The sequence below is a fragment of the Rutidosis leptorrhynchoides genome, chromosome 8 (assembly GCF_046630445.1).
Source record: "Rutidosis leptorrhynchoides isolate AG116_Rl617_1_P2 chromosome 8, CSIRO_AGI_Rlap_v1, whole genome shotgun sequence".
Classification (NCBI taxonomy): domain Eukaryota; kingdom Viridiplantae; phylum Streptophyta; class Magnoliopsida; order Asterales; family Asteraceae; genus Rutidosis; species Rutidosis leptorrhynchoides.
In genome coordinates, this window is record NC_092340.1 from 265,979,535 (window position 1) to 265,990,616 (window position 11,082).

The 11,082-nt window shown below is 32.8% G+C and overlaps 3 protein-coding genes across 3 annotated transcripts; 1 reads left to right on the top strand and 2 right to left on the bottom strand.

The window, feature by feature from the left end:
• Nucleotides 1-3,840: 3,840 nt before the first annotated feature.
• On the bottom strand, nucleotides 3,841-5,098 carry LOC139864194 (uncharacterized). The gene is made up of 4 exons (XM_071852778.1): nucleotides 4,825-5,098; nucleotides 4,566-4,637; nucleotides 4,275-4,502; nucleotides 3,841-4,115 (listed from the first exon to the last, which is right to left on the bottom strand). The coding sequence occupies exons 1-4, from the start codon at nucleotides 5,096-5,098 to the stop codon at nucleotides 3,841-3,843; spliced, it is 849 nt and encodes a 282-aa protein (XP_071708879.1).
• Nucleotides 5,099-5,240: 142 nt separating this feature from the next.
• Nucleotides 5,241-5,772, top strand: LOC139864195 (uncharacterized). The gene is made up of 2 exons (XM_071852780.1): nucleotides 5,241-5,252; nucleotides 5,341-5,772. Exons 1-2 carry the CDS (start codon nucleotides 5,241-5,243, stop codon nucleotides 5,770-5,772), a joined length of 444 nt encoding a protein of 147 aa, XP_071708881.1.
• A 1,840-nt stretch (nucleotides 5,773-7,612) lies between these two features.
• LOC139861822 (F-box protein At5g46170-like) lies at nucleotides 7,613-9,970 on the bottom strand. The gene is made up of 2 exons (XM_071850345.1): nucleotides 8,684-9,970; nucleotides 7,613-7,817 (listed from the first exon to the last, which is right to left on the bottom strand). Exon 1 carries the CDS (start codon nucleotides 9,849-9,851, stop codon nucleotides 8,685-8,687), a length of 1,167 nt encoding a protein of 388 aa, XP_071706446.1. The 5' UTR covers nucleotides 9,852-9,970; the 3' UTR covers nucleotides 7,613-7,817; nucleotide 8,684.
• Between the last annotated feature and the right edge of the window lie 1,112 nt (nucleotides 9,971-11,082).

Consider the following 11,082-nt stretch of genomic DNA (forward strand, 5'->3'; position numbering starts at 1 on the left):
GGAGCTGAAGCATGAGTTAGTATAATATAATGACACTTGATCAACGTGATTATATTACAGTAATTCATGCTGAGTTTCTAAATGGAACATGATGATTCACAGATCATAACGTCATCATGTGCTATGTTACACGACTCTTGTATTCTCTTTGATCTCTAAATATCAAGAAAATATTTCTTGATGATTCGGCCTTTTCCTAGGTATTCTGGTAATTTGACAAGTCAAGATCGTGTCATTACAATTTCCTTCCTAGAACATTAACAATGTTTATTCCGAAATTTATATCTGCGAATTCTGGACCATTACAAGCGGTGCTTAATCGCAAGAAGAAGAAACGAAAGGACAAAGCTCCGAACTAGAAATGGGAGTATAAATCATAGCAAATAGAAGAGAGCATTAACTGTGGATGACAATGATTATAGAAGAAGCAAGGACTTTGAAATATAAGGGAAGATATAAAACCCAACAACAACCCAGAAATCACAAACCGTATATATCAATGCATATAGCAATATAAAGACACGGGAGAACTAAAAACACTATAAAACCAAGAGTATAGTAGAAGTAAATAGATTCTTCCGGAGGCAGATGAAAAAGAAGAGCGACAGATATGAAAGTGAGGAGTATATCAAGAATCAGCACTGGATGAAGCATATTGACAAATACTTTAAAATATGAGTTGAGAAGGTGTGAGTTGTAAGAAAACAAATGAGGTGGATTTATAGTGAAATATCCGACAGAGAAATCAAAAGGGATTATCGCATTAATTCGAAGAGGATCATAATTTCCTTAATCGCCGAATAATCAAATCCAATATAGATTACAAAGATTTTCTTTTCGGAGATCAATCGTGATGACGTCAAAAGATACGACGAATCACTATGATCTTATTTCATTCATTTACGATAACTTCACTCACACGCTTCGAGTAATCGAATTATTTTATCCATTCTTCTTGAACATGATAAAACTCTATAATCGTTATAATAACATTCTCATTGTTAGTCATGACGACCTCTATCAAATTTCGGGGACGAAATTTCTTTAACGGGTAGGTACTGTGACGACCCAGAAATTTCTGACCAAATTTAAACTTTAATCTTTATATTATTCCGACACGATAAGCAAAGTTTGTTAAGTTAAATCTCAAGAATTTTAAACTGTGTTCATACATTCATTATAACCTCGACCAAATTCCGACGGTTCACGAACCGTTATATATAAATAGATATGTATATGTATATATATATTATAACTTGAGAATATTAATAAAGTATTAAACGTATAATACTTTATACGAACGTATTTGTTTCAATATGATTTTCGGTGAAATTAAAAAAATATATATTAAATGATTGAATTATCAGAAACATTGAATTATGATTACAAGTCTCTGTTGAGAGGTCCACTATGATTTGAGAAAATCTATTCCTCTTAATGATATTCAGAATAATTTGTAAAGCTATTTATAAATAAAAACAAAAAGTGTCATTTACAAAAGTTAGACAAAAGTTAGTGGAGAATTGGTTTCCATAATATTCTATTAATCTATTTTCAAACGTACAAAGACGTTTTCAGTTAAAAAAGAACTTTATTATTAAAACGTATATAACTTTTATAAATATCTAGAATCACTTTTGACAACTCATTACTTAACCAGTATAATAAATATAACGATATTTATATTTTATTTCATTAAATATATATAACGATTTAAATTAATATTATATATATTTATACGCGTATTATACATACATAGTTTTTATACTTTTACTATACTTTAACTTTACCTTTACTTTACTTTTACTTTACTTTAACTTTAATAATTCACTTTAATAATTCATACTTTAATAATTCACTTTAATAATTCACTTTAATAATTCATACTTTAATAATTCACTTTAATAATTCATACTTTAATAATTCACTTTAATAATTCATACTTTAATAATTCACTTTAATAATTCATACTTTAATAATTCACTTTAATAATTCATACTTTAATAATTCATAATTTAATAATTCACTTTAATAATTCACTTTAATAATTCATACTTTAATAATTCACTTTAATAATTCATACTTTAATAATTCACTTTAATAATTCATACTTTAATAATTCACTTTAATAATTCATACTTTAATAATTCACTTTAATAATTCAAAAATCTATTATAAATAGAATTCAATAGGTTTCATTATTTCATAGAAACTTGAAAATATATTTCTCTAAACTCTCTCAATCGATTTATATATATATATATATATATATATATATATATATATATATATATATATATATATATATATATATATATATATATATATATATATATTTGCTCTGTATTACTTCAAGATATTATTAGTATACATAAAATATTACGACGGAGTGGTGTCCGAGTGATTTCAAAATAGTTTTTTTGAATGAGTCGAAGCTAAGGAAATTATGGGTTATAGCTATGGAGGTGATGAGTATGGTTCATGGGTATGCTCGTGAGGTCAATCTAGTGTTTATCATCTCCGTTGCGTCTACGTACTTTCCTGCAATATTGAATCTAAATATTGATACGTTCGTGAATCCGAGGCCAACCTTGCACTTGTTAAATGACGTTATATGTATTTTTACTACGAAATACAGTATTGTGAGTTTCATTTGCTCCCTTTTTAATTGCTTTTGCAATATATATTTTTGGGCTAAGAATACATGCGCTGTTTTATAAATGTTTTACGAAGTAGGCACAAGTACTAAAACTAATTCTATGTGGGTTTAAACCAGAAATATACCCTTAGCTTGGTAACATTAAACTACTTGTCTATGTACGGTAGGCGCGAATCCTAAAGATAGATCTATTGGGCCTGACAAACCCCATCCTGACTATGGGATGCTTTAGTACTTCGAGGTTATTTTAAACACACCTGATCTGGTGTACTTCAGAGGGTAAAACATGAACGTTAAGGCTTGTTACCGGGTGCCTACAACTTATAGAATACTTTTATACACTTGCGAGTGTACATATATTTATAAACGGAAATCTTGTGGTCTATTAATATATTGAAATGATTGTTATGATAAACCTATGAACTCACCAACCTTTTGGTTGACACTTTAAAGCATGTTTATTCTCAGGTATTAAAGAAATCTTCTGCTGTGCATTAGCTCATTTTAAGGATATTACTTGGAGTCATTCATGGCATATTTTGAAAGACGTTGCATTCGAGTCATTGAGTTCATCAAGATTATTATTAAACCAATTATAGTTGGATGTATTATGAAATGGTGTGCATGCCGTCAACTTTCGTTGTAAAGAAAGTTTATCTTTTAAAAACGAATGCAATGTTTGTAAAATGTATCATATAGAGGTCAAATACCTCGCGATGTAATCAACTATTGTGAATCGTTTATAATGTATATGAACGGGTCCTTTCACCTTGTTACGTAATCAACTAATTATGCTTTACACCGAATGGATTGATGAAAGCTACGCCATTGAGGCAAGTGAAGATGAAGTTGTCCCTGAATCTCAGCCATGGCAGCAATACGATATTCGCGATTACGAAGATTGATGAATGTGTTTGTTGAAGATAGCCGTTAGAAATTAAAGTAATCGTTTTTAGGAAAGTATGTTGTTGTTCTTTTTTTTTTTAGAAAATAATGTAATCGTTCAGGAATTAATGAAATAAACGGCTATATCTTTAAAATAGAAAAACAATTCATAAATATAAATAAACTTAAAGTACATTAATTTAAATTACTAAAACGAAACATTACATAATCCTAAACGAAACTAGAAAATACATAAATTTAAAATTCCTAAACGAAACTAGAAAATACATAACAAACTACTTATCATTAACAGTACGAAAGTAAGGTGATAAATTCCAAACGTGCTCGGTTAAATCTGCCTCCAACTGTTTGTAAACTTGCCTATCTCTTATTTCCTTAATCCTTGCATCTCGATCCCTCAAATTCCATTCTAACTGACGTGGTGGGTTCCTTTGTATCACTCTTTCTTCTCGCCGTCCAATCACAAAACCGTTATTTTCTTGAATAATGTTATGTAATACAATACAAGCATACATATGCCTTCTAATTTTGTTGAAGTCAATAGTTCTCGCTGGGGTTTTTAACATTGCAAATTACCCTGTAATACTCCAAATGCACGCTCAATATTTTTCCTTGCACTTTCTTGAAACCGTTTAATTTTTTTACGAGGTTCGTCAGTTGGATTATGAGGCGCTTTTACCAACGTAGCCCAATCTGGGTATATATATACCATCACCTAAGTAATACCCTCTTTCGTAGCGACGCCCGTTTACTTCAAATGGTGAAGGTGGAGCAGTTCCATCTTTTATAGTGTTAAACAATGGAGAAAAATTCAAAACGTTAATGTCGTTGTTCGAACCTGCCATACCAAAGAATGCGTGCCATATCCACAAATCTTGTGGGGCGACTGCTTCAAGCATAACAAAAGGCTCTTTTTGATCACCTCTTGCGTAATGTCCTTGCCAAGCAACATGACAATTCTTCTACTCTCAATGCATACAATCAATACTACCTAACATACCCGGTAAACCATGTTTTTGTGCATGAAAATTATAAAGTCTAACAATATCTTCGGCAGTTGGTTTCGCAAATACTGTATAGCAAACAAATGAAATACGCATTGACAAATTTTTTTAAGACATAACGCATCCGTTTTCTCCCCAATTTTTATATATTCATTAAACAAATCAGGAGTTGTTCCATACGCCATTTGACGTATGGCCGCTGCCCGAAAATACATAAAATAATCAGGAATAACGGCACTACTAAATTAGATATACCTTCAATAATTCGAAGAAATAACTCACGACTCATTCGAAAATGTCGTTTAAAATATTTGTCGGGAAACATTGGTGACTCCGAAAAATAATCATTGTATAACCTTATAGCCGCATCGCCTCGATCCCTAGCAATATAAATCCGGGATCGAGGGACTCGCGAACTACTTGCCTCTCCATCGACTTCTTCGTGAGTTAGACCATTAACAAAACTAACAATCTTTTCGTCATCCGAATCATCCACAAGAAACTCTAGCATTTTGAAAGTTTTATCCATTTGGAACAAATTAAAATAATAGATTGTATGTATTTTGATAAGAAAATAAGAAGGAAAGTGTGGAGTGTGTGCTAAAATGTAACACACACACACACACACAATATATTAACCTTGATTCTCTTAATAAAGCATTGTTATACAAATGAAGGTGGAGGTATTTAACAAATAAAAATTGTTCTTGGGTCAAAGTCGTTCGGGCTATTCATGGTCTACAATCTGATGGTTTACATCCTATCATTAAGCACTCTTCTAGTAGTTGGGCCAATATCAACAGATGCCTTATTTCTTTACACGACAATCATCGATCCCTCGACTCTGTTTTTACTATTAATATTGGAAATGGGATGTCTACTTGGTTCTGGCATGACAGGTGGTTAAATGGTTCAATTCTTCGTGAAAATTTCCCGAGACTTTATGCTTTAGAAACTGAAAAAAGTTGTGTGGTTGCGGATCGTCGTTTCGATATTTCTTGGAATTGGAAGTGGCGTAGAATGCCGAGAGGAGGGGCTGAAGAAGCACAACTCACCCTTATGCTTGCTTCACTCACGCAGGTAGCTTTAACCGATAGTCAAGATCATTGGATTTGCCCAGGTTCCCCGCTTTCTACTTACTCTGTCAAATTTGTTCGTAATCCACTTGTTTTGAATTCGAATGGGTTGAGAAAAACTTATTAGAGCAAGGTTATTCCTCCTAAAGTTAACATCTTGTGTTGGCGGCTTTCGCTAAATCGTCTCCCGGATAATCTTAATATGTTTGTGCGTGGGGTTGATATCGGGGATCTTCAATGCCCATCTTGTAACGCTGCTGTGGAGGATTCGAACCATATATTCTTTTGTTGTGATATTGATTCTCAAGTTTGGTCGTATGTGGCGAATTGGGTAGATAGTCCCTTTCCTAAATGGAAGGATTACCAAGAGTTTTGGAATTGGTTAGATAATTCCTTTCCCAACAAAGGAAATAGGCTTGTTATAGAGGCTATCTGTTTTACGGTGTTTTGGACGTTATGGTGATACCGAAACGGAGTCGTCTTCAATGACATGAAACTCAAGAGATGCAGCATCTTGGATACCATCATGTTTTACTCTTTTGATTGGTTATCTTGTAGAATTAAAAATTGTAGAGTTAATTGAAATGTATGGCTCCAAAACCCTATGAACTCTTTGTAACCTTTTTCTAGCTCCTTGCTAGTTTTTTTTATTTTATTTTTTTGCCGTTCTAAATATATATATATATATATATATATATATATATATATATATATATATATATATATATATATATATATATATATATATATATATATATATATATATATATAGAAAATGAAAAATGAAAAACAAACAATTTTTTTTTATGCTCCAACGGTAAAAAAACAGCCACTCAACGGATGCCACGTGTAAGTGACGTCCGTCTCCTTCCCCGTTTCTTCGCGACTGACGCCGGCGAAACGCGGCTCAGTGCTGCCGCGATACGCCATTAACCGTTGTTTCTTTGCTGCCACGCGTGCAAGGTGACGACGTCACCTATCGCCGATACAAGTGGTCTAAGCCAAACATGTGGAAAGTAGCGTATTGCAGTAGTACGGTACTCTACTGGTGTACCATAATGCTTGCACTTCAATAAACCACTTTATGTATATTAAAAGATGTGGCAAATAGATATTTCTGACGAGTTTCGAGTTGCATATGCATACAGCTAATGATATTTTTGCGTAACCATATACACTAATACTTCGTATGTAGTTATAGTCATATGTATAAATAGTTGTACATCATGGTGTATTCATCAAAAATCTTAAGTTGAAAATATCATTACCTTATGTGTATATATATCTTCAAATAAGTAGTTTACATGTTAATTACTCGTCTTGACATGTCATCCAACCCGCACGACCAACTAATTTAACAACAGGAGAAACGTTACATAACAACTTAAGGTGAGCGCTTCTATTATTGTTTGGTTACAGTAATGTTGGAGTCTGAATGTTGCTGATAGAATGGTTGCTGATTGCTGCTATGATGACGTTGCATGGTTTGTTGTTGCTGATGTAAATGAATCGCGTATGAATTCTGTGCATGAATATAATATATGCTTGAAAACATGAAATTGTAATGAGATATTGTGAGGAAACATATTGTAACGGTGGCATTACGACCTATAATATGCCCTCAATCCAAGTTTTATTGAGATCTAACGATAGTATGACTTTGATGTTAAAAACAGAAATAGCCTAAAGTGAGTACTTGGCAGAATATCTTAAAAATATAGCAGTACATTATTCGTATAGGAAGGTTGTTTGAGCATACGAGTACATTGTGAATGAACATTACAGTCATGTATAAATATAAAATACTAAGAATCATTCTTACAAATATTCACATAAACAAACACAGTATGAAATAAAGATCATTAAAACACAAAACTACAAACAAGCTTAACAACGCCATCAACCCCCCAACTCTTCTATCGATTTGTACACCATACATAAAATTAAACATACTGATACCACCGGCCCCTATAACTGATACCACCCATCAATTGGAATACAACTCTTCTCTTACTTCTTCAAAGTACGCAAGATAAATAAAAGTTTGCACCATCAAAGATCATGTATACAAATTAAGCTACATGCAGAACAAAATTATTGGTTTTCGCTGCCTTGAAGGATCCTCAACCTCAAATCCATCATAAAGCTAGTACCTTTATCCACCTACGAAAACTGCAAGACAAGAAAGAACAAAATTATAAAAATGAGTAATCCAAACGAATACTCCCTCCATCCCTAATTTATTGTTCAGTATTCAATTTTTTGGGATTTCTCATATTAATTGTCCACTTCCATAAATAGAAAAGAAAAAAAAAATTAAGTTCTATTATGCCCTTAATAATGTATGTATATATGATTAAATGAGAAAAAGAAAAGTAAGCGTAAAATTGGAAAATAAACAGAAAAGACAATACTTTTAAGACATTTCTTTAAACTATGTAATTTTTGTCTGATGACAATTAAATTGGGACTGAGGGAGTACTTTTGAAAGCATCAACTTTCTAAGATCCAAAAGCACCATATTTTCTATATTGCAAGGCGGAAAAAATACCATCCAAGATTGAAAAGGAAAACAAATAAGTCAGAAAAAACTACCTACTAACCTACCCACAATCATTGCAGTATTAATGCTCACAGAGTCACAGTCAAGCTAAATTGGATTCATTTTGGTAAAACCACTTATTAATACTAAGCTAGATATCATACCATATGAGTTTCATGACAAAATTTACAAGCAGTTGCTAAAAAGGTAACAATGATAACAGAACATGATACAAATATCAAGGTTAAGCAATTAATCAATGATCATGCCTCAATTAAGTTCATCAAGGACAGGAATCTATGGACATTGTAGTTATTATGGCAATTTGCAGACCATACCATCCAAGACTATATAAATCATATAGGAACCACAAACATTAGAGGACATAACAACTCTCCAGTTCGTTAACTTTTTTCTATAAATCTACCAAAAAATTGTGACAAAAGATAAGATACAGATCAAACTAGAACTTCACCTTTATTGAAGCGACTAATACCTCAGAAGGAATTCATCTCTAGGCAATAAGTCCTCCTCTTGGCCAACAACCTGGCAGCAGTTCCATAAGGCTCCTCAAATGCAGAAGAAACCCAAGACCCATCAGAAACCTCCTTACGACCCGATTGCTCACTAGGTCTAATAGCCACCAATGTAGCTCCTTTAAGCACAGTCCCATCAGGTAATTCCAAATAAGGAGCATACCAAAGCTTCATATTCAACGCAGGAACAAGCGTCCTCTTCGAAGCTGAAGAAGCCGACAACGGTTTCACCCTCAATTCCTCCAACTGTTCTTTATTCATACACAACACCCCTTGTCTATCTCCGTCCGTTAAGACCAAAGAATCCAACGTCTTATGCTCCGCAATTATCGGTTGAAGTAAATAATGCCTCGCTGAAGCCGCAATCAACGAACTTATCGTCCATACTACCCGTAATTTCAACCCACCATTCGTGTAAAAAGATTCCGGTATACTCCCATTATCATCACTCCCATTTCCACAACTATAATTCAAATCACAAGATGCAGAACCTTGTGGATGTATTACAGATGAGGCACCAAGCATCACACAATTATCTAATGTAGATCCAAAATCAGCTCTCCATCTCAACAATACATCGTCTTCGATCCCTAATTCACCGCTAGGGAGCTCAATTTTAAGAAACCTAATTTCATTAAAGTTTTTTAATACCTGTGTTGGAGAATGATGAGTTACACTACCGGAACCTAATTCTTCACCGTCAAAATCGCCGGAGTTACCGACAAATAACGCCGGCGAGGATGAAGACGACGATGATGAAGATCGTTTAGGGCCTAAAAACTGTCCAATTGCTAAAATTGGCTTCACAATTCCACCAACAACGAGTCTCACAAAATTAGAAAACGGTCCACGGGATTTATCGGCAGCTGCGGTGGCGGCGGAGGTGGAATCGTCGTCGGAGATAACGCAATCGACGCGAACGACGACGTTTTCAACTTGAGGAATTAGGGATTGAAATCGCTTTGAAACGAGAGAACAACGACCTAGGGTTTTGACGTCACCGATGTTGTTGAAGATTAAGAGAAGGAGAGAATCTGGTATGGTATCGAATCGGTCGACGGAATCTGTGATGTCGAGTGGTTCGGGGTAGATTCTGGTGGTGTGATCTGATCGGAGGGATGACATCATGAGTGACTGAAATTTGGGATCTAGGGTTTGATAGAGGAATGGGATTGAATAGGGGAGATCTGAAGAAAGAAAATTGGTGGTAGGAAATGAATTGAGATGAGTGAAAAATAAAGACTGTGCGTGGGTGTACGTACGGGGGATAAAGATTGCAGATAGACAAGACACACACAACGATTTCTATGGATTAGAATAATTACAGATTCCCTATTATTGTTATTCATTAATTCATTAATGGGGAATGATATTTCCACCATTACAATTACTTTTTCCACCTTAAGTTACTAAAATACCCTTAATGAATACCTTACACAAGCTTTTTGTTTTAATTTATTCATGGTTATAACTGAAAGAAAGACATATAATTATGGTGGAAGTAGTAAACATGAAGGTGGAAGTATCAGCTCCCTTCATTAATTACTTAATTAATTAATTAGTTATTGTTATAAAATATCTAGATTGTGTTATAAAATATCTAGATTGGATGTTAATTTTATTATTATTATATTTCTTGCATAGTAATATTTTATACTATAAATAGACATGTATGGTAACCATTTAAGGTGCACCATTTCTCTTGAAATATCAATATCAATATTTCTTCTCTCCTTCTTCTCTCTTTTTCTCTCTTTGTTCTTATAACCATTAAAGTTAGTTATAAGCCTACTGAATTATAACAGTTATTAGTTGTTAAATAATAATAATTCTTAAATTAATCTTAATTATTAATACCTATATTAATTATTATTATTATTATTATTATTATTATTATTACTACTACTAGCTTAAGACCCGCAAGATTTGCGGATTTCGACAATAAAAATTACAAATGTAATATATTATGTATGAGCACATCAATGTAATCGAAAAAAATTGAGTATAAAGATATAAATCAAGAAAAATAATGAAGTTGAACAAAATTATAGATATAAATTAAATATTAAGGAAAACTTAATGTAACTAAAGTTCAAAAGATTAATAAAAAAAAGATATTTGGTAACATCACGTTGCATATGTAGTTGTAGTATGCATATTTTTTTATAATAGATCATTATCATGTAGTTAAATATTTTTCTAGATGAGTTTTCCATAGATTACTCAATGTAACCATAAGCAGCTTGTTGTTCACATCTCCTTTAAACTCTTCTCAAGCAGTTTATCATCCAACATAAGAAACATCACAAAATTTCGTATTTGTCTATTTCAATGTAACCGATGATATTATAGATATAAA